General features: G+C 38.4%; 3 protein-coding genes across 8 annotated transcripts; 2 read left to right on the top strand and 1 right to left on the bottom strand.

Moving 5' to 3' along the window:
• Window positions 1-1,489: 1,489 nt before the first annotated feature.
• On the top strand, window positions 1,490-20,601 carry LOC120089238 (uncharacterized). 6 transcript variants are annotated; one of them, XM_090305945.1, is made up of 8 exons: window positions 1,517-2,018; window positions 2,091-2,158; window positions 3,081-4,417; window positions 17,240-17,470; window positions 17,984-18,116; window positions 18,528-18,630; window positions 19,014-19,191; window positions 20,170-20,601. In XM_090305945.1, exons 5-8 carry the CDS (start codon window positions 18,036-18,038, stop codon window positions 20,216-20,218), a joined length of 411 nt encoding a protein of 136 aa, XP_090162071.1. In that variant the 5' UTR covers window positions 1,517-2,018; window positions 2,091-2,158; window positions 3,081-4,417; window positions 17,240-17,470; window positions 17,984-18,035; the 3' UTR covers window positions 20,219-20,601. The 6 variants fall into 6 exon arrangements, with proteins under 6 accessions (XP_038902583.1, XP_038902584.1, XP_090162071.1 ...); XM_090305946.1 differs by having other exon boundaries at window positions 1,519-2,018; window positions 17,240-17,478; XM_039046655.2 differs by lacking the exon at window positions 3,081-4,417 and having other exon boundaries at window positions 1,490-2,018.
• Window positions 6,474-7,219, bottom strand: LOC150033165 (uncharacterized). The gene is made up of 2 exons (XM_090305948.1): window positions 7,093-7,219; window positions 6,474-6,700 (listed from the first exon to the last, which is right to left on the bottom strand). Exons 1-2 carry the CDS (start codon window positions 7,171-7,173, stop codon window positions 6,476-6,478), a joined length of 306 nt encoding a protein of 101 aa, XP_090162074.1. The 5' UTR covers window positions 7,174-7,219; the 3' UTR covers window positions 6,474-6,475.
• LOC120088963 (uncharacterized) lies at window positions 9,478-11,129 on the top strand. Its single transcript, XM_090306301.1, has 2 exons — window positions 9,478-9,520; window positions 10,564-11,129. The coding sequence occupies exons 1-2, from the start codon at window positions 9,478-9,480 to the stop codon at window positions 11,127-11,129; spliced, it is 609 nt and encodes a 202-aa protein (XP_090162427.1).
• Window positions 20,602-22,324: the final 1,723 nt, after the last annotated feature.

Below are 22,324 nucleotides of genomic sequence, written 5' to 3'. Positions count from 1 at the left end.
AAAAAAATCGCCCCTAAAATTATCATAATTGCAATCTCACCCTTAAACTTCGAATTGTAAGAATCAACCCTCCAATTTTTATATTGGTGAAATTTTGGGTTGTTTTCAAATATAATAAATGACCAAAATATTTACATGATATAACAAAATTTCACTGTCTATCTACGATAAATTGTGATAGACTATTAGATAGATAGAACCCCCCCTAAAGACTAAGGTCCATAAACAAACATGGTTGTTAAAAAAAAAAGGAATTTTGATATAAAAGACCTTAAAATATGAGCATATTACATTAATGTCTTGAATATTTCATTTTTTTAAACAAAAAAGGTCTATTGGATTTTGTTTTTCCACTAATATCAGTGGTATTTACAATTTAGGTCTTGGTCTCACACACAAATATATATATACAACTGTAATTCTCTTTCCTTCATGCAAGCCTTCATCCCTTTTTCTCCTTCCTCCTCCATCTTCACACCCCTCTGTTGTCATCGTTTGCCCGTCGAATTTGGCCGACCGCTGCTGTCATCGTTCACCAATCCCCCCCAATTAAAGACTAAGGTCCATTAACAAACATGGTTGTTAATAAAAGAAATTTTGATATAAAAGACCTTAAAATAGGAGCTATATTACATTAATGTCTTGAATATTCTTTTTTTTTTTAAACAAAAAATGCCCATTGGATTTTGTTTTTTCACTAATATCAGTGCTATTTACAATTTAGCTCTTGGTCTCACACAATAAGTGATTCTTTCTCCTTTATGCAAGCCTTCATCCCTATTAATGTTTCTTTTTTAAAAAAGAAAAATCATTGACTCATCAATTTCCCCTTTCTCCCTCCTCCCTATCTCTTCTCCTTCCTCCTCCATCTTTTTTCTCCTCCCGACGATTTCACACCTCTCTACAGCTGTCGTTTGCCCGTCGGATTTGGCCGACCGCTGCTGTCGTCGTTCACCAGTCCGTCGTTCGATGCCACCATTCGGCCGGCTGCTACCGTCGCCATTCGCCTGTTGGATTCAATCGAGAAACAATATATACTCTTAATTTTGTACATTGTAATATCTACTAATCTTAAGTTTGTTTATGTTCCAAGGTATATTGACAGTATTTCAAGGTATTTGTAAGAATATAAAAATTAATTGAATTTTTCTATTTGAATTTTATGTATTGTGATATATATAAATTTTGATGTGTTGGGATTTCTGATTGATTAAATTGATATATATACTGTAAATGAAATTTATGATATATTGCGATCTATGTCGAACATTAAGTCAGTATTATTTATATATTATGGTATATTTCATATATTAGATTATACGATAATTTACGTCAAGTATTGAATCAATCTTTGACTTATATATCATGGTATATTTCATATACTGGTTAGAATATTTTCAAATACTTAATAAAAATGTTTTAATGGCCCTAGAATTTATTTATTTTATTTTATTTTATTTTGTTAAAAAGGAAAACCGTTCATTATTTTGGGAGGAAGAAATTAGGGTTTTAAAGGGTCTTGGGATGCGTGCAAAAAAGAAAAAAAAAAGAGAAATTTTTTTCTTTTTCTTCTTCTTCCTCCTCCAGCCGCCCCCCTCCCCACCCTTCTTTTTTTTTTTTTCAAATTTTTTCCTTCAGTCGCCGATCGAGCCTTCCAGTCGCCGCCGTTCGCCGTCAACCAAGTCTCTTCGCCGATCTCCGTCGTCAGTCGCGCGAGTTCGCCGATTCTTCTCAGGACCGTCGCTCGACCCGACGCAGACGAAGCCATTGAAGCCGGGGTTCATGAGGCCCTCGTCTTCGTCGTCGACCGAGCTGTAACAGCCGAGCGTGAAGTCGCGAGCCTCTCCGTCATTCCAGCCGCGCCGAGCTCCCCTTCCGTCTCTGATCGTCCGCCGCACGTCAGTGTTCCGTCGATAGTCGAAGCCCAACGCGCGTCAGATCGCTCACCCCGTTCGTTTGCACACCAGAACAGTGTCGGTTGTTGCCTGGTTGGTTCTGCCTGATTCTACTGTTTGGGGGTAAGTTTCGGTTCCCTTTTGGCAGATTACTGTCTTTTGGGGTTCTTGGGCCTAATTTGTGATTGGTTTCAGGAACGGTGAAGGAAGTAAGTTCTCGAGCGGAGTAAGATCTCGTTTTTGAGATAGTGTGGTATCCTGAGGTAAGTGGTTTATGGTTGCCCTTGATTTTAATAAGTCTACCGAGGAATTTTTTTATGCCATATGTGAAATTGTGATGAGATTTGTTATGGGTTTTTGTGCTGAATTTGAAGTAATCATACTGTGATGGACGTAAGGGTTAAGGGGATATGCGATAATGAAACAATTGATTGAAGTATGGGTAACGGTGTTACAATTGATTGAAGTATGGGTAACGGTGTTAAAGTTTGATGCTGAGTCATGACCTTGATTGCATACTTATGTTTGATGTACTGAATGTGCTTAAGATTTTAGTGGCTGTTAGTGTACCATTGGGCATGAGTATATTTTTTATACTCACCATTTTCTTTCCCTATTTTTCATGTAAGAGTAATAATGGCGATTCACGTATTATGTTTTAAAATCTGGTTTAGGACTTAGGCGTCTTACACTTTTATGCAAAATATATCAATTTTATTATTTGATGATTTAATTTCATTCATTTGTTTTTAGTAGGGTTTAGGGGTACCCGAATAGTAAATTATTTTATTTTATTTTTCTTTAGTTTATTTTTTATTGTTTAATTATGTTTTCATATATTTGCTCGTTTGAGCATTATTAAGTAAAATTTTGGCTCTTGTTTATGATGGTCTAAAAGGTACGATTAAGCCTATGCATGCATGAAGTAGCGTCCTAGAATGTAGTAGGAAACTAAGGTCGTTACAATTGGTATCAGACCCTAAGTTTTAGGTTCTGTAGACTGACTTACATCATGAGTCTAATCTGTTCCTTATGGCCACAAATGGATCTTTCGTCATCGCCAGGTATGTTGTTTTAAAACCTTTAGAAAAATATATATATCCATGAAATCCTACTTGTGTGCTGTCATTTGATGGTTTACCCTGCCAGTGTAGTGTGTATTAAAGTGTTGCGTATGGTCACCAGGTATGGCACCACAAACTAGAGGAAGGGGTAGTCGAGGCAGGAAAGTAGTTGGGGAGCGGGACCTTGACCTGCAAGAACTCGAGGTGCAGAGTTAAGAGGTGCGGGACCCGCCACTTCGTGACGCCTCTAGGTCAACTTGGCAGAGGGTTAGACTAAGAAGCGGGCCTCGAACTTCGACTGTACCCCTACCAGGATCGTCGTCCTCAGAAATTCTAGTAGAATATACGGCTATGGCTGCAGCTATTGGGAACGTCGTCACGTAGGCCGTGGTGGGACAACTAAGGGGCATGGTGGCCGAGCAGATCGCCCAGCACGTATAGTCACAGCAGGCGCCATCCTCGTCAATCCCGTTACCACCAGTTCAGGATCAGGATAAGGCCACGAGTCGGACCGTGGTAGGCCTTTCGTTGGAAGCTGGATACCTGTGAGATTTCAAGAAGTATGATCCCCCGACATTTAACGGATCGTTGAAAGACCCTACAAATGCATAATTGTGGTTGTCCACTGTTGAAGGGATCTTCCAGTACATGAGGTGTCCAGAGGAGTAGAAGCTGTAGTGTGCCACTTTCGTTCTCATCGACAATGCCAAGCGCTGGTGGCGCTCGATTGAGAGAATGATAGAAGTCGGTGGAGGCCAAGCCACGTGGGATTAGTTCAAGGAGCGGTTTTATGAGAACTACTTTTCTGCTCATGTGAGGTATAACAAGCAGGCTGAGTTCATGAACTTGAAGTAGGGAGCCATGACAGTGGAAGAGTATGAAGAGGAGATTGATAAGTTGTCTTGTTTTACCCTTGACCTGGTGTCTACTGAGGCAAAGAGGGTTGAAATGTTTGTGCAAGGACTCTGAGACGGGGTGCGAGGCATCGTGCAAGCCTTGGAGCCTCCCACCTACGCCGCAACCTTCTGAGCGGCAGCATGCGTGAGTTGTCCTTTAGGGATAGATTTCCTAAAGTCCCTGACGGAGGAACCGGACCCCGGCTAGAAGAGGAAGGTTGAGCAGAAAGCTCCGGGACCTTCGTAGAAGGTCCCGAGTACAAGCAGGTCAGTAGGGCATGCTCAACGACAGGCTACGACTTCAGGAGGAGTTTGGAGGGAAAGGCTGGTATGCAAGTCTTGTGGGAAACGTCATTGGGGATGCTGTCTGATTGGCACGGGGACATGCTTCAGATGTAAGCAGATAGGGCATACGGCAGATCAATGCCCTAGTAGTGGTTCTGGAAGTGCGGGGGGTCAGCCCCCGAGTTCGCATCAGGGTAGTTCAAACCACAGCAGCAGTAGGGTCGAGTATATGCCACCAGTCGTCGGGAAGCTGAGCACTCGGGAACAGTGGTGACAGGTATGCTTCCAATCTTGGGGCACTATACCTTGACATTATTTGACTCTGGCTCGTGCCACTCTTTCATTTCTTCGTTGTTCGTAAAGCATGCCATGTTAGTTTTGGAGCCTTTGGGCTATGTTTTGTTAGTGTCTACACCGTCGGGAGAAATTATGATAGCCAGTGAAAAAGATAAAAGCATGTTAGTTAAAAATAACAAACCGCACCCTTGATGTGACTCTGATAGTATTAGACATGCGTGATTTCGATGTAATTCTAGGCATAGATTGGTTGGCTGCCAACCATGCTAGTATAGACTGTTCTCGTAAGGAGGTGAATTTTAACCCCTTAGAGAAGCCAGCTTTAAGTTCAAAGGGGCCGGGCCGATAGTTTTGCCTAAGGTGATTTCAGTAGTTAAGGCCAAAAGATTGATTAGCCAAGGTGTCTGGAGTATCTTGGCTAGCGTAGTTGACACAAGGGAAACCGAGGTTGCATTAACCTCTGAACTAGTTATGAGAGATTATCCCGATGTATTTTCAGAAGAACTTCCAGGATTGCCTCCGCCAAGGGAGATTGATTTTACGATTGAACTGGAGCCAGACACTATCCTTATATCCAAAGCTCCGTACAGAATGGCTCCGACAGAATTGAAAGAATTGAAAGTTTAATTGCAGGAACTACTTGATAAAGGGTTCATTCGACCCAGTGTTTCTCCGTGGGGTGCATCAGTATTGTTTGTGAAGAAAAAGGATGGGTCATTACGTTTATGCATAGACTACAGGGAGTTGAATAAGGTGACCATTAAGAATAAGTACCCACTTCCTAGAATCGATGACCTGTTTGACCAGCTATAGGGTGCTACCGTATTTCCCAAGATTGACCTACGGATCAGGGACAGTGATATTCCGAAGACTGCATTTCGATCCAGATACGAGCAATACGAGTTCATTGTAATGTCTTTTGGTCTGACCAATGATCCAGCGGTATTATGGATTTGATGAACCAGGTGTTCAAGGACTTCCTAGACGCCTTTGTAATCATTTTTATTGATGACATTTTCGTATACTCCAAGACAGAAGTGGAACATGAGGAACATCTTAGGAAGGTCCTAGGAATACTGAGGGAAAACAAACTGTATGCAAGTTTTCTAAGTGCGAGTTCTGGCTACGGAACGTGGTGTCGGAGGACGAGGTTTCAGTGGATCCAGCTAAGATTGAGGCCGTTACCAATTGGCCCCGCCATACAATGGTCAGTGAGGTGTGTAACTTCCTGCGATTGGCTGGATACTATCGTAGGTTTGTAGAGAATTTCTCCAGCATGGCCACGCCGTTGACCCAACGAACCAGGAAGGGAGCTTCGTTTGTTTGGAGCAAAGCTTACAAGGACAGTTTTCAGGACCTCAAGCAGAGGTTGGTCTCAGCCCCGGTTCTCACTGTACCAGACGGCTCCGGGAACTTTGTGATCTACAGTGATGCTTCTAAGAAGGGTTTGGGTTGCGTGCTTATGCAACATGGTAGGGTGGTCGCCTATGCCTTCCACCAGTTGAAGAACCATGAGCGCATCTATCATACCCACGACTTGGAATTAGCAGCGATAGTGTTTGCCCTGAAGATTTGGAGGCACTACTTGTATGGGGAAAAGATCCAAGTTTTCACTGACCACTAGAGTCTGAAATACTTCTTTACCCAGAAAGAGTTAAACATGAGGCAGTACAGATGGCTCAAGTTAGTAAAGGATTGACTGCGATATCCTCTACCACCTAGGTAAGGCGAATGTGGTAGACGATGCCCTCAGTCGAAAGGTAGCTCATTCGGCTGCCTTTAATATGGTAGATAGCAATGCTTTGGTTATATGATAATGATGCTAGAAAGTAGAGAGAGAATTTACATTGACTTTCTATACAACAATGTTAGAATGGAATATCGAATTATCGACCTTTAGAATGATAATCGGATTTGGTTCAATAACTAATATAGTAGATAGCACTAAATTAATAACGGAACCCTATAGCTATACGATAACAATACTCAGGCGAGAATTTATATTTTTGTTTTAGATCAACAATGGTAGGGTGGAGGATTAAATCATTGACTTTTGAAATGATAATTGGTATCTTATCCACTTAGTTATGCTTAAATTCGGCAACTCTCTAGACAAAAGGCATAATTTGACGTAATACAAATAGAAGAAATACAACATACCAATAGCACGTAGTGTCTTCAAATCAAATTTCTTAGCTAAATCTTCATGACCAATTACTTTTGCACGTTGAAGAACTAGCATTTTAATGCTAATCAGCATATCCTGCCACATACACAATAATTCAGCAACAACAAAAACGATAGTAAGAGATTTTCATAAATCAATATATGAGGAAGAAAAACCCACACAACTCATAGTGTCTAAACTTTTGACAAAACATGAGAATGCTAAAACATATCATCGTTCATTGTTATCAAAGCCAAGTAGAAGATATTAATCATTTTCTAGAGAAAAAAACCAAAAAAAAAAAAAAAAACAAAAAAACAAGATTAAAAAAGAATAGGAAACAGTGTAGATATACAACATCCACAAGAAGAATGCTCGAATCTTCATAAGCGAAGTTAGCATGTAGACGAAGGCCTGCAATAAGTCAATGACTAATGCAAACATTATCAGAATAATGAGAAATAAGCTCTGATTCCAAATGAACTTACAAGTTCTGATTCAGATAGTGAACAAAGCCAACTGATATCTTCAATTCTGTTACTCTTCAAAATTTCTTTAGCCTTTTCCATAGAAATCTTCCGCAAAATTACTCCAGAGAGAACTTCCAAGTCAATGATTAAACTGTAAAAACAAGAAGCAATTTTCATCTACTTTCATTGATCTTCCCTAAATTCTAAAAGTAATAAGAAACTAATGTCAGATGATCCTTATAAAAAACATGAAAATACTTTGAGTGACAACCTAAAGGAAAAATCAAAGCTAACTCGCTTCAAACTGTGAAATAGACCAACTATGAAAGTAAAAGCTCAACAAAAGTAAATGTGGAAGCTCAAGCTAACACGATTTTCATCAACGATTTCCATGTATGAGCATCACAATCACGTAGAACATTATCACATTGAACAAAAACCACCTCAGTAATTAACCTAAAAATTAGTTACACAACTTTGTTTGACCTATTAAGGAAGATTTCAAGGTTAATATACCAAAATTATTCCTTACACGCTTGCCGTATACCACCTAAGTGATTATATCGATGATCTTGAAACCAAAAGATTCAATTCGTGAGATTAATTTACAACCAAGCAGAAGCTAAACTTCATCAGTAGGGGCTGGTTTAAGAACTCACGAGCTTACCAGCGGCGGCCAATGGAGCGACAACAACTGGGGGAGACGATCGACGAGGGAGTAGCGACACTATGGGTTTGTCTTTACTGCTGCTTATAGGAGCATCAAGTCACCAATACAATACAGTGAATTGAATCACACCCAATGACTTTACCGTCGCTTTTCAGCCACTGTAATCGAAGACCCCCCGTCGGCAAAGCCCTTACTCCGTCTCTGTTTAGCCTTTCACGATTTCCAGCCCTAAAAGCAAAAACGATAATATAATTTCAAAAATACCCTTGACTGAAAGACTTAAATGCCCTTAACACCGAGCCTCACAAATAAAATCATTTCTTTTATGAATTTTTACATAAAACATCATCTTTACGCCATATATTTCAAAAATATTTTTAAATTAAAATTTTTTCAATAAAGACATTTTGGTATTATTTTTGGACAAATTTATCTTTTTTTATTATTTTTATTCTCAATTTTTATATATATTTACCTATTTTCGAAACTTTCTTAATAATAGAGAGAAACTAGATTTATTATGGAGAGAAAATATGTATTTAATAAGATTTTTTTTTTCATATTTTCAAATGGAGAGAGAAAATACATTTAATATAAATTTATTTTCTATATTTTGTTGGTTTCGCGTATTGTTTTTTTTTTTTTTTTTTTTTGCGAATTCATGGTTATTTAAAATATAGTAACGACTCTAGTTTCCTACTATATTCCAGGACGCTACTTTCATGCATGCATAGACTTAACCGTACCATTTCTTTTAAATCTTCAAATAAAAGAGCCAAAATTTTATTTAATAATGCTCAAACGAGCAAAGATATGAAAACTTAATTAAATAATAATAAATAAACTAGAGCAAAATAAAATAAAATAATTTACTATTCGGGATACCCCTAAATCCTACTAAAAACAAATGAATGAAATTAAATCGTCAAATAATAAAATTGATATATCGTCAAATAATAATCACTGTCCTGGGCAACCACGTAATAAAATCCATAGCCACACTCTCCCATTTCCATTCTGACACATCTAATGGTTGTAGCAAGCTTGTTATCTTCTGCCTCGGGGCCTCCACCTGTTGACAGACTAAAAATCTACTGACATATTCAGCTATCTCCCTTTTTATATTGGGCCACCAGTAATACCATTTCACATATTGGTACATTTTGGTACTACTTGGGTGCATCGAGAATGGAAAGTTATGAGCTTCCGCCAACCGTTCCCCTTTGAAGCCATCATCTGCTAAGACACACAACCGTCCCTGATACAAAAGACCCTTGTCCACTGACACAGAAAATTCACTTGCCTGACCTAACCCTACCTGACGACACTTCTGAACCAGGTCAGGATCACTCTGCTGTGCATCAATAATCTGCTGCCTCAAGGTTGGTTGTACTGTCAACTGGGCTAACTACGAAGTGACTTCCCTCACTGCCACCGCAATCTCTGCTCGTTCCAGATCTTTACACAACTGAACCTGCTTAGTGATCAAGGCAGCCGAATGAGCTATCTTTCGGCTGAGGGCATTGGCTACCACATTCGCCTTACCTGGTTGGTAGAGGATCGCAGTCATAATCCTTTACTAACTCGAGCCACATGCGCTGCCTCATGTTTAACTCTTTTTGGGTGAAGAAGTATTTCAGACTCTTGTGGTCGGTGAACACTTGGATCTTTTCCCCATATAAGTAGTGTCTCCAGATTTTCAGGGCAAACACTACCGCTGCCAATTCCAAGTCATGGACAGGATAGTTGCGCTCATGGTTCTTCAATTGGTGGGAGGTGATAACTTGTAGAAATACAGTTGTCTATGGTGAAACAGTTGTGCAATTCTCAGGTTTGCTTTCTCGGTAGAATTGACCTTTTGCACAGAACTTCAGCTTTGGGAATCGGAAGAATTCCTTGCTCGGAGACTCATTTTTCAGCCTTGTCTCGTAGTTCTCCCGGATTTACTCTGTAAAGTCACTTTAGACCAAACTCTCTCTCTCCCTAGTATCAGTATATCTCTGTATATTTTTCAACGAGTTTGAGGAAGCTATTTATAGGTGAGACCTTGGCTCTTTGAATTTGTGGTCCCCACTGTCTAATTATGTTAGTTCCTACAATGGCAGAATGGAAAATTCCTTTCTGTTACACGATCAATCCATTAGAATTGCACAACTAAAAGCTATATACTTATCAGAATCGTCCGCGAATGCGTTGCTCTTCACATCTTCGATCTATCGCTGCATGCGGTGTTGTTTTTTATTACCGCATACGGTTGGAATGTGTTGATCGCTAAAGCTCTTGATCGATTGTCGCATGCGCCGTCATTGCGTTGATCATCTCTTCGTTCTTGATTGATGGGCGCATGCGATGTAGATGCGTTATACATTTTGTCTTCGAGCCATTAACGCATGCAGTGACCTATTTCCTGCAAAATAGAGACTGAAACATTCTATTCGCCATCACAATGGTGGTAGTGGGTGTGTTGACGACATTTCATAATTTTCGTATTTCTTATCCAATTTTTATATTATCGACGCAACTTTCTCTTTTTGCCGCAATATCTAAATAAAACAACATAAATGACTTGTATTTCTACAAGTTATCACCTCCCGCCAATTGAAGAACCATGAGCGTAACTATCCTACCCACGACTTGGAATTGGTAGCGGTAGTGTTTGCCCTGAAAATTTGGAGACACTACTTATATGGGGAAAAGATCCAAGTGTTCACTGACCACAAGAGTCTGAAATACTTCTTCACCCAAAAAGAGTTAAACATGATGCAGTGCAGGTGGCTTGAGTTAGTAAAGGGTTATAACTGTGATCCTTTACCACCCAGGTAAGGTGAATGTGGTAGCCGATGCCCTCAGTCGAAAGGTAGCTCATTCGGCTGCCTTGATCACTAAGCAAGTTCAGTTCTGTAAAGATCTGGAACGAGTAGAGATTGCGGTGGCAGTGGGGGAAGTCACTTCGCAGCTAGCCCAGTTGACAGTGCAACCAACCTTGAGGCAACAGATTATTGATGCACAACAGAGTGATCCTGACTTGGTTCAGAAGTGTCGTCAGGTAGGGTTAGGTCAAGCAAGTGAATTTTTTGTGTCAGTGGACAAGGGTCTTTTGTATCAGGGACGGTTGTGCGTCCCAGCAGATGATGGCTTGAAAGGGGAACTGTTGGTGGAAGCTCATAACTCTCTATTCTCGATGCACCCAGGTAGTACCAAAATGTATCAAGATGTGAAACGGTATTACTGGTGGCCCGATATGAAAAGGGAGATAGCTGAATATGTCAGTAGATTTTTAGTCTGTCAGCAGGTGAAAGCCCCGAGGCAGAAGATAACAAGCTGTTACAACCCTTCGATCATCTACCTTTCCCCTCCAAAAACTAGTTCCAGAAAGCTTAGATGAAGGATTGACTATTCTTCTCATTAAGTAATAATTTCTGGATAAAGATCGATACGACAATCACTCTTTCAATGGAAAACAAATTCGGAAAAAATACAGAACAAACACTAAAATCCCTGAAATTGCTAAGGCAGCTCCGGAAGCCCCTTCCCAAGAATCTCCTTATTTTTTTACATGCCTTCCATTCTTTTCCTCTTCCCTATTTTAAAAAACACACTTGGGCCCACTTCAATCGTTTTCACCTCCCACCAACTCCTCTGCCATCTCACTTGCTGACTCACCCTCAATTCTAACCGAATTCTCCCATTTTTTTCCTATCTTGCCCTTCCTTTTATATGTGTAAATAATTGGGGGTTTTACAATTCCTTCCCTCTCGAAACACACCTTGTCCTCATGGTGGAAAGTTGGAAATTGCTGTCTCATTGCAGGGGTAGACTCCCATGTTGCCTCACTTTCGGGTAGACCTTTCCATTTAACTAGCCACTCTTGCACATCTGTCTCACTATTCCATCTTACTCCCAACACTAGTTCTGGATTGACTTGGAGTTCAAATTCTTCTGTCAGCATAGGGGGAATGTGTTGAACTTGCTGCGTTTGGCCTAGCTTCTTTTTTAGTTGAGAGACATGAAATACATTGTGAATGGCGGCCTCAGTTGGTAAATTCAAACGATAGGCTACTTCCCCAATCCTCTCAGATATTGTATATGGCCCATAAAATTTAGGGGACAACTTTTCACTTCTTTTAACTAGAGTTCGTTGCCTATAGGGTCGTAGTTTGAGAAATACCTCATCTCCCACCTCAAACTCTAATTCTCGACGATGTAAATCTGCTTGTTTCTTCATACGGTTCTGAGCAATCGCTAGGTGTTCCTTGAGGGTGTTCAAAGCCAAGTCTCTGTCTTTTAACTGCTGTTCAACACTGTTATTAGAAGGCTTTCGATCTCCGTAGTGTACTATGGGTCGAGCTGTGGTATAATACCACTTTCCATCAATCAATTAGAACTACTCCCTTCCAAGCAATGTTTGTTCTAGCGGGTGGGCTGTTCGTTACAAAAACGCCTCAAATAGGTCTCCAAACAACGATTAACTCTCTCGGTCTGTCCGTTGGTTTGAGGGTGAAATGCTGTGCTCCTCCTCAGTTTTGTTCCCAATAATGTGAACATTTCCCTCCAGAAATTGCTTAGAAAATTTTTGTCCCTATCGGTTGTGATAGACTTAGGAACTCCATGAAGCTTAACCACTTCTTTAATGAACAGATCAGCTACTTGCTTTGCAGTAAATGGGTGCCCCAAAGCCATAAAGTGTCCATACTTGCTGAGCCGGTCAACCAACACAAGGATCAAATTGAACCCCCCACTCTTTGGCAACCCCTCAATGAAATCCATAGTCCATTCTTCCAACGAAAACTCGGGAATTGGCAACAGATGTAGTAGCCCCGTCGGAGATAGTGATTCAGTCTTGTTTCGTCGACAAACCTCACAGCCTTCTACATACTTTTGGATATCAGGTTTCATCCCTGTCCAATGAAGCTCCCCATTCATCCTCTTGTATGTTCTTAGAAAACCCGAATGGCCCCCCAACACGGAGTCATGAAAGGTGTGCAGCAATGAAGGAATCAGAGATGAGTTTCGTGGAATTACTAACCTCCCCTTGTACAATAGCCTTTGGTTCCTCCACTCTTATGGTGGTTTCCCTTCCAGATCCTCCTTCAGTGTGGTTATAATTCTTTGGAGTTCTTCATCCTCCTCCACTTCCCTCAAGATCACATCTAGGTCTACTACTGCTGAGGATACTAAACTTTGTAATTCCGGAGCCTCTTGAACTATAGTTAGAGCATCTGCTGCTTTATTGGACAGTCCCGACTGATAGAGGATCTCGAAATTGTAGCCTAGCTGCTTAGTTAGCCACCTTTGAAACTGCGGTTGGACCTCCCTTTGTTCAGTGAGAAATTTCAAGGCTTTCTAATTAGAGATGACTGTGAACTTCCCTCCAAGTAGGTAATGCCTCCATTTTTGGACTGCCAAGACTATGGCCATCAGCTCTCTTTCGTACACAGACTTGGCTTGTGCCCTTGAGGACAACTTTTGACTGAAATATGCTATCGGTCGGTCTCCCTGGGTGAGCACAACCCCTAATCCTACTCCGAAGGCACGAGTTTCTATGATAAACGGTTTGCTGAAATCTGGTAGGGCCAAAACAAGACATGAAATCATCTGCCTCTTGAGATCCTCAAAAGCTTCGGTGGCTTCCTCATCCCATCTAAAGCCATTCTTTTGGAGTAACTTGGTGAGAGGAGCAGCTCGACTACTATAACCCTTCACAAACTGACGGTAGTACCCTGTTAGACCTAAGAACCCCCTCAATTTAGTGATGTTCTTCGGTTGTGGCCAGTTGACCATTGCCTTAATTTTATCTCCATCCGCTTCTACCCCACTGGCAGAGATTAGATGACCCAAGTACTGAATCATTTCTTGACAAAAAACACATTTCTTCTGGTTAGCATACAATTTATGTTCTCCAAGGATGCTGAACACTATCCCTAAATGTGATTCATGTGTGGAAACATCAGGGCTATAAACTAGAATGTCATCAAAGAAAACAAGGACAAAACGACGTAAAAAGGGTCTAAAAACCTGGTTCATCAACGACTGGAAGGTGGCTGGTGCATTTGTGAGACCGAAAGGCATGACAAGAAACTCATAATGCCCTTCATGTGTAGGAAGGGCCGTTTTCTCAATGTCTCCCTCTCTCATTCTGATTTGGTGATAGCTTGATTTGAGGTCTAGCTTGGAGAAAATAGTGGCTCCATGTAGTTCGTCCAGTAGTTCCTCTATCATTAGTATAGGGAACTTATCCGCTACCGTGGCTTGGTTTAGCTTTCTATAATCCACACAGAATCGCCATCCCCCGTCCTTCTTTTTGACTAAAAGCACCGGGCTCGAGTATGGACTTCTGCTAGGTCAAATAAATCCTGCTTGCAACATCTCTTGAACCAGCCTCTCTATTTCTTCTTTTTGCGCGTATCCGTACTTTATGGCCTTACATTAATGGGGTTAGTCCCTTCTTGGATATTAATGTGGTGGTCTACTGATCTCTGAGGAGGTAGGGTAGATGGCAGCTCGAAGATGTCCTGATTTTGTTCCAGAAGTGCTCGAATCATTAGTGGTAAGTCAGAATTCATTTCTCCTTCCTCTTGCCTACTGTCCTCCGTCTCTTGCTCAATTTCAAGTTGCTGAAAGTTGACTAGAAATCCCATATCATCATCCTCCCACTGCTTACTCAACATTTTGTAAGTCACTTTTGCCTTGGTTAGAGACGGATCCCTTTGTAACATGACGTGAGAGCCCTCGGCCCAAAAATTCATGGTTAAAGTTGGCCAATGGATTCCCATAAACCCTGTCGAGCATAGCCATGGCATGCCTAAAACCGCATTCATTCGGCCTAATTTGATTGCTAAGAAGTCAGCCTTCACCTTCAGCCCAGGTAAATTGAGTTCCACTCCCCTGCAAATCCTCCCCTTCCTTTCTATTTCACTCCCATTTTCGATAACCACCCCAAACCTGGTGTGCTTCTCTGTTGGAATGCGCAGCTCCCTGACCGTATCTTGGTGGATGAAATTATGTGTTGCCTCTGAATCAATGAGGACTAGTACTTCCCTTCCCTTAATTCGCCCTTTCGCGGAGAAACCTAGTAATGAATTTAGTGCTAACTCTACCTTCTCCCCAAACTCTACATTATTAAGCTCTAGTTTTTCTTCTTTTGCCTCACCTATCTCCTCCCCTGTTTCTTCCTCTTCATTAGTGATGAATAGCATTAGCTGGCGATTCTCACGAAACTTACACTTATGCCCCTGTTTCTTCCTCTTCATTAGCTGGCGAGCCTATCTCTGAATTCGGCATCAGACAAACGCTTGACCAGTGCTTCCTTCTTGGCTAGGAAAGACTTCACAGGTATGTCAACCTGTTTCATTGGCAACACTTTAGTTCCCTTGGATTGGACCTTCTCGATCAACTCCTTTTTCCCCTGGTGGGTCTGTCTACTGCTCAGGCCCTTCACCCCCAGATCTTTCAATGCAATTTTGAGGGCCAAATTTCTGTCGTTCACCAATTGAGCTTCCCTCATACAATCGTCCAATGTCCTTGGGTTTTGGTTGATGACTTCCGCTTGTACGGTTGCCTCCAACCCATTCAAGAAAGCATCTCTTAATACTTCTTCAGACAACTCTGGCAGTGGGGCGGAGCATGTTACAAACTTCCTGACATAATCCAAGTAGGTACCTTCTTGTTTGATCTTCAATAAACACGCACACAAACTTCCTTCTCCCACCTTCCGGTAATGATCGAATAACCGGGTTTTCAATTCTTCCCAAGTAGTGATGGATCGACGATTATTACTCCATCGAAATCAATCGACTTCATCCGGTGCGAAACTGACGATGGCTACCTTCACTTTCTCGGCGTCCGTTAGCTCATGGATTTCAAAGTAATGCTCGGCTCGGTAAACCCAGGATTCGGGGTTCTCCCCTGTGAACATTGGCATTTCCCAACGTTTATATTTACCTCTGTCCAAGCTACCTCCGTTGGGAATATGAGCAGATTCGGCTTCCTCTGTCTTCCCATTCGACTTGAGATTGCTTCCTTCAGTTCGCATCGATTCTCCTTTCTTTCGAGCCAAGTTATTCTCTCTAACCTCCTCGGTCAGCTTCTCCAAGTTCTTGCACAGGCTGACAAAGAGCTCCTTCAGCCCTACCATTTCCTTCTCCGTAGCCTCCATCCTCTCTTCCCATTGTTTTTGGGCCATGGTGCGCGTTTTCCCCAGGGTTGCGGCTCTGATACCAAGTTGTTACAACCCTTCGATCACCTACCTTTACTCTGCGATATAGAAACTCCAAGCAAAATATAGACACACGATTAAGGCCAAAAAAACTAGTTCCAGAAAGCTTAGATGAAGGATCGACTATTCTTCTCATTAAGTAATAATTTCTAGATAAAGATCGATACGACAATCACTCTTTCAATGGAAAACAAATTCGGAAAAAATACAGAACAAACACTAAAATCCCTGAAATCGCTAAGGCAGCTCCAGAAGCCCCTTCCCAGGAAATCTCCTTCCTTATTTTTCTACCTGCCTTCCATTCTTTTCCTCTTTCCTATTTTAAAAAACACAGCTGAGCCCACTTCAACCGTTTTCACCTCCCACTAACTCCTCTGCCATCTCACTTGCTGACTCGCCCTCAATTCTAATCGAATTCTCCCTTTTTTTTCCTATCTTGCCCCTCCTTTTATATGTGTAAATAATTGGGGGTTTTACACAAGCTTGCTACAACCATTAGATGTGTCAGAATGGAAATGGGAGAGTGTGGCTGGATTTTATTACGTGGTTGCCCAGGACAGTGATTATTATTTGACGATATATCAATTTTATTATTTGACGATTTAATTTCATTCATTTGTTTTTAGTAGGGTTTAGGGGTACCCCGAATAGTAAATTATTTTATTTTGCTCTAGTTTATTTATTATTATTTAATTATGTTTTCATATCTTTGCTCGTTTGAGCATTATTAAATAAAATTTTAGCTCTTTTATTTGAAGATTTAAAAGAAATTGTACGGTTAAGTTTATGCATGCATAAAGTAGCGTTCTGGAATATAGTAGGAAACTAGGGTCGTTACTATGTTTTAAATAACCACGAATTCGCAAAAAAAAAAAAACCAATATGTGAAACCAACGAAATATAGAAAATAAACTTATATTAAATGTCTTTTCTCTCTCCATTTGAAAATATGAAAAAAAATCTTATTAAATGCATATTTTCTCTCCATAATAAATCCAGTTTCTCTCTATTATTAAGAAAGTTTCGAAAATAGGTAAATATATATAAAAATTGAAAATAAAAATAATAAAAAAAGATAAATTTGTCCAAAATTAATACTAAAATGTCTTTATTGAAAAAATTTTAATTTGAAAATATTTTTGAAATGTATGATGTAAAGATGATGTTTTATGTAAAAATTCATAAAAGAAATGATTTTATTTGTGAGGCTCGGTGTTAAGGGCATTTAAGTCTTTCAGTCAAGGGTATTTTTGAAATTATGTTATCGTTTTTGCTTTTAGGGCTGGAAATTGTGAAAGGCTAAACAGAGACGGAGGAAGGGCTTTGCCCGTGGTGGGTCTTTGGTTACAGTGGCTGAAAAGCGGCGGTAAAGTCATTGGGTGTGATTCAATTCACTGTATTGTATTGGTGACTTGATGCTCTTATAAGCAGCAGTAAGGACAAACCCATAGTGCCTCCGCTCCCTCGCCGGTTGTCTCCCCCAGTTGTTGTCGCTCCGTTGGCCGCAGCTGGTAAGCTCGTGAGTTCTTGAACTAGCCCCTACTGATGAAGTTTAGCTTCTGCTTGGTTGTAAATTAATCTCACGAATTGAATCTTTTGGTTTCAAGATCATCGATATAATCACTTAGGTGGTATACAACGTTTAAGGAATAATTTTGGTATATTAATCTTGAAATTTTCCTTAAATAGGTCAAACAAAGTTGTGTAACTGATTTTTAGGTTAATTACTGAAGTGGTTTTTGTTCAATGTGATAATGTTCTATGTGATTGCGATGCTCATACATGGAAATCGTTGATGAAAATCGTGTTAGCTTGAGCTTCCACATTTACTTTTGTTGAGTTTTTACTTTCATAGTTGGTCTATTTCACAGTTTGAAGCGAGTTAGCTTTGATTTTTCCTTTAAGTTGTCACTCAAAGTATTTTCATGTTTTTGATAAGGATCATCTGACATTAGTTTCTTATTACTTTTAAAATTTAGGGAAGATTAGTGAAAGTAGATGAAAATTGCTTCTTGTTTTTACAGTTTAATCATTGACTTGGAAGTTTTCTCTGGAGTAATTTTGCGGAAGATTTCTATGGAAGAGGCTAAAGAAATTTCGAAGAGTAACAGAATTGAAGATATCAGCTGGCTTTGTTCACTATCTGAATCAGAACTTGTAAGTTCATTTGGAATCAGAGCTTATTTCTCATTATTCTGATAATGTTTGCATTAGTCATTGACTTATCGCAGGCCTTCGTCTACGTGCTAACTTCGCTTATGAAGATTCGAGCATTCATCTTGTGGATGTTGTATATCTACACTATTTCCTGTTCTTTTTTAATCTTGTTTTTTTGTTTTGGTTTTGTTTTGGTTTTTTGGTTTTTTTTTCTCTAGAAAAGGATTAATATCTTCTACTTGGCTTTGATAACAATGAACGATGATATGTTTTAGCATTCTCATGTTTTGTCAAAAGTTTAGACACTGTGAGTTGTGTGGGTTTTTCTTCCTCATATATTGATTTATGAGAATCTCTTACTATCATTTTCCTATCATTTTTTTTGTTGCTAAATTAGGGTGTATGTGGCAGGATATGTTGATTAGCATTAAAATGCTAGTTCTTCAACGTGCAAAAGTAATTGGTCATGAAGATTTAGCTAAGAAATTTGATTTGAAGACAATACGTGCGATTGGTATGTTGTATTTCTTCTATTTGTATTACCTCAAATTATGCCTTTTGTCTAGAGAGTTGCCGAATTTAAGCATAACTAAGTGGATAAGATACCAATTATCATTTCAAAAGTCAATAATTTAATCCTCCGCCCTATCATTGTTGTACTAAAACAAATATATAAATTCTCGCCTAAGTATTGTTATCGTATAGCTATAGGGTTCCGTTATTAGTTTAGTGTTGTCTACTATATTAGTTATTGAACCAAATCCGATTATCATTCTAAAGGTCGATGATTCGATATTCCATTCTAACATTGTTGCATCATTATCATACAGCCAAAGCATTGCTATCTACCATATTAGTTGCGGAATTAATTTTGAATTTCTTGTACTATAAATGTAGGGTTTGTTTTGATGGAACATCTTAAAGGAGAACTTAAGGCGTCAGATGTTCCAGATCTGTCTCAATCTGCTGCCTTAAATGGGTGCAACTTATTAGACAGCAATCTTGAGAAAATCTTGTCAATTGATGAGATAATGGCAAGTATCTGTTCAGACAGAAGGAAGAAACCTGGAAAAAGGTTGGTACGATCCACAATTAGCTGTTGTTATATTGTTCAAGACGACATTATTCGAAAGCATAGCAAAACCTCATGTTAATTATTGCCTTGGTTTATAATTTTCATATTAACAGGAAAAGAAAAAACCTTTTGGCAACTACATTAAACCTTTTGGTATTCGTAAAGCCTTCTATTCATATGACTTTCATGATAGTACTTATACATTAGATAGATAAGTAGTAAATCAGTTAGATCGTGTCTGTTTCCAATATTTTTGCTCTGTACTTCCGAACGGATGTTCTTTCCATTCTGTGTTAACAAAATACAGCACTGTGTGAGGTGTTGAGGATCCTGCATTGACGTTGGAAAGATGGGATACCTCACAATATTTATAAGGGGGTGTTCAGCTCCGACTTCATAAGTTTGTGTTTAATATTTAATAACTCAACTTCACCAACTTTAACAGTGTTCACTATTGAAGTTTGTACTTTTACAGGGGAACTCCATTTTCTACTCATTTTCTCTTTTGCACATTTATCAAGAAACTCCAAGTAAATAACTTTACACCTCAAACACAAGCTTTCTAACTCTAATACATTAACTCCAGACTCCAGAACTCAACTCAATGCCTCAAACACCTCCTAAGATACATACGTTACTCCATTCATTGTCTTTTAATTAATTTTGAGATGCAATCACATGTTTATCTAATACCTGAAAGTTTGCAAAAGAATTTTCTTTCTCATAGTCTACATTAACTCTCTCTCTGCCTTCCATGAGTGCTCGGATTCGTTCTATTCTATTTATATTTGTAGATTTACTAATTCAAATGCATGATCGAAGAATGCTTTTAGTACCTTACTGTAATTTTTGGTAGGATTCAGATGTTCTTAATGACTTGCATATTACGCTTTAAGTTAGTGCTGTTTTTCCCAGTTTGTGTTCCCAACTTTTGTACTCATTACATTTCCCTTTTCTTTTCCCCCTCTCCCTTTCTAGGCCGCGGGAAAAGGTTGATTCCAGACAGAAGACGAACGACAAGTTGTGAATCAGAAAATACTAGAAGTTGAACAGATTCATGGAGGTTGTCTTGGCCGACATGTCGGCAAAATGCAGCTTTCCCACGTTGCAAGACTTGGCCGCATTCGTTATAGTAGCCATGGTCGTTGCAAACATTTTTGTTAGTTTTTGTTGTTGTTAAGGGATCTGTAATCATCTTCCACAGTAGTTTCTAGATATAATTTTTTTGACAATATATGGGATGGAGGAATTCAACCTCTAATCTCGAGGTTAGTAATACAAGGTCTATGACAGTAGAGCTATCCTATAGCGTTAGGTTTCACTATAGTTTTATCGTAATTTTTTTGTGGATAGTGTAGGAAGTGAAAGGAACCATTATCAATAAAGCTGAGATATTAATGGTTGGAGCTATATTTTTTTGATTGGAACCTCTATATTTCAAGGAAATTTGAGTTATTAATATTGATTACAGTGGACAGGTTTACGAAAACTAATGATCTGAAAGTTTTCTAATATTATGTTTGTATGTTACCTTCATTTATTGATGGTCATAAAAGAAGCTTTTTTTACTAAAAAAAAACATTTAAGACTTAGTGTTGAATCAAGTAATAAAGTTCTTGATCCCTCAAGTTTGTGTCCATCTTTGGCAGGATGAATTTTATATTATGTTGATATGCAGAAAAGCATTTTTGAGAAAAAAAAATATGGTACTAATGTAATATGAATTACTTCCTATTAGAATTAGATATGAAAATGGAGTATAAATTATATGAAATATTTTTAAACTTTAGGCGGGCATGTGTTAATGTCCTCTGTATTTTAGCAGTTTCATTGTTATTCTTGAATTTCAAATTTGTTTTAAAAATCAACTTTTATGTTAAAATGAGGATGGTTAAGTGACTTGTTGATGGCTTAAAAAATAGTGTGATATATAGTATAAACAAGGTTCAAAATATCGATGTCGAAAATATCAAGGTCTCGATTTTATGGAGATATCGATATTGATGGAATTTTGGAAAAAATTACAAAAATTAGTAGAAATTGATGAAAATTGTTATAATTAATTTAAAATTTTGATTGTGATTTAATTAGACTAATTGATCATATTTAATCACAAAATAAAGTAAGACAACATTTAGATGTTTATTGTAAACTGTGTAAATGTTGGTGTGAGTAGAAATTTAAAATAAAAATAGAAAATAATTACAAAATAATATAAAGTTTAAGAATATTTTGAGGTGATATAATATGAAAATTATAAAAGTTTTAAATGGTTAAAGAAAAAAAAAACTCATAAATTCAATTTTGAGGTGAAATGACGTGACAATTTAATGAAAGAATTTGAATATGATTAAAAATAAATATATTTTATTTTTTTGTGATTTTTTCAAATTCAATTTCTTTACAAATGAAAGTTTTGAGTCGTAAACAAAGCTAAAATTTGAGAAAAGTTAAAAGTTAAGAAAAGTAACACATAAAAAAGACTTAATTTTTTTTATCGAAAATGACATTGCCGTTTGAAACTATAGAATTGTGTATAACCATAAAATTGAAAAACTTGAACTTAGCAAATTTAGTTTATTTTTTTTTTAAAAAAAGTCGATTTTTTTTAAATTGTCAAAATATTCGAAAATTTCTCGAAATCTTAAAATTTCGTCAAAATGGGGAAATCAGAATATTCTCAAAATTTCGTTGAAATTGAGAGAGCTAAATTTTTCCAATCAAAATTTCAAGGCCATCGAAATCTTGAGGAAATTTTAAACTATAAGTGATAGTCATCTTGAACTTTTGATTTCCAAAATCAACGTGAATACTATTTGAAACTAAGGGACCGTGTGAGACACCATCTAGAAGTTGTTGGATTTAGTTATTATAACTCACTCCATATCTAGCACCAAATATAATAATAGTATATATAACTATTTATAGCCTACAATTAAATATTCTATACTGTTACAGAATTTTCTACTTCCTACATTATTTACTATTTTTCATTCATCCTCTTTTTTATTATTTACTAGAATATTTATTATTTTCTATTCAAACAAAAAATAATTTACACTTTGACTATATATATACATATATGACACTTAGTTTTCATTATGTTTGATTACTTTTTTTTGTCTTTCACTTC

The sequence above is a fragment of the Benincasa hispida genome, chromosome 10, assembly GCF_027475165.1.
Source record: "Benincasa hispida cultivar pf3 chromosome 10, pf3_genome.v1.1, whole genome shotgun sequence".
Lineage (NCBI taxonomy): Eukaryota > Viridiplantae > Streptophyta > Magnoliopsida > Cucurbitales > Cucurbitaceae > Benincasa > Benincasa hispida.
The sequence above is the reverse complement of the archived record's forward strand: the minus strand, read 5'-3'. Positions and strand labels throughout refer to the sequence as shown.

Coding starts and splice junctions, on each gene's coding strand:
- LOC120089238 (XM_039046655.2), top strand. CDS start 18,036: ATGGAAGAGGCTAAAGAAATTTCGAAGAGTAACAGAATTGAAGATATC. Junction 18,631..19,013: donor GAAGACAATACGTGCGATTG/GTATGTTGTATT, acceptor CTATAAATGTAG/GGTTTGTTTTGATGGAACAT. Junction 19,192..20,169: donor AGGAAGAAACCTGGAAAAAG/GTTGGTACGATC, acceptor CTCCCTTTCTAG/GCCGCGGGAAAAGGTTGATT.
- LOC120088963 (XM_090306301.1), top strand. CDS start 9,478: ATGGACAGGATAGTTGCGCTCATGGTTCTTCAATTGGTGGGAG. Junction 9,521..10,563: donor GGTTCTTCAATTGGTGGGAG/GTGATAACTTGT, acceptor TTTACCACCCAG/GTAAGGTGAATGTGGTAGCC.
- LOC150033165 (XM_090305948.1), bottom strand. CDS start 7,173: ATGGAAAAGGCTAAAGAAATTTTGAAGAGTAACAGAATTGAAGATATC. Junction 6,701..7,092: donor CACTATCTGAATCAGAACTT/GTAAGTTCATTT, acceptor TGTATGTGGCAG/GATATGCTGATTAGCATTAA.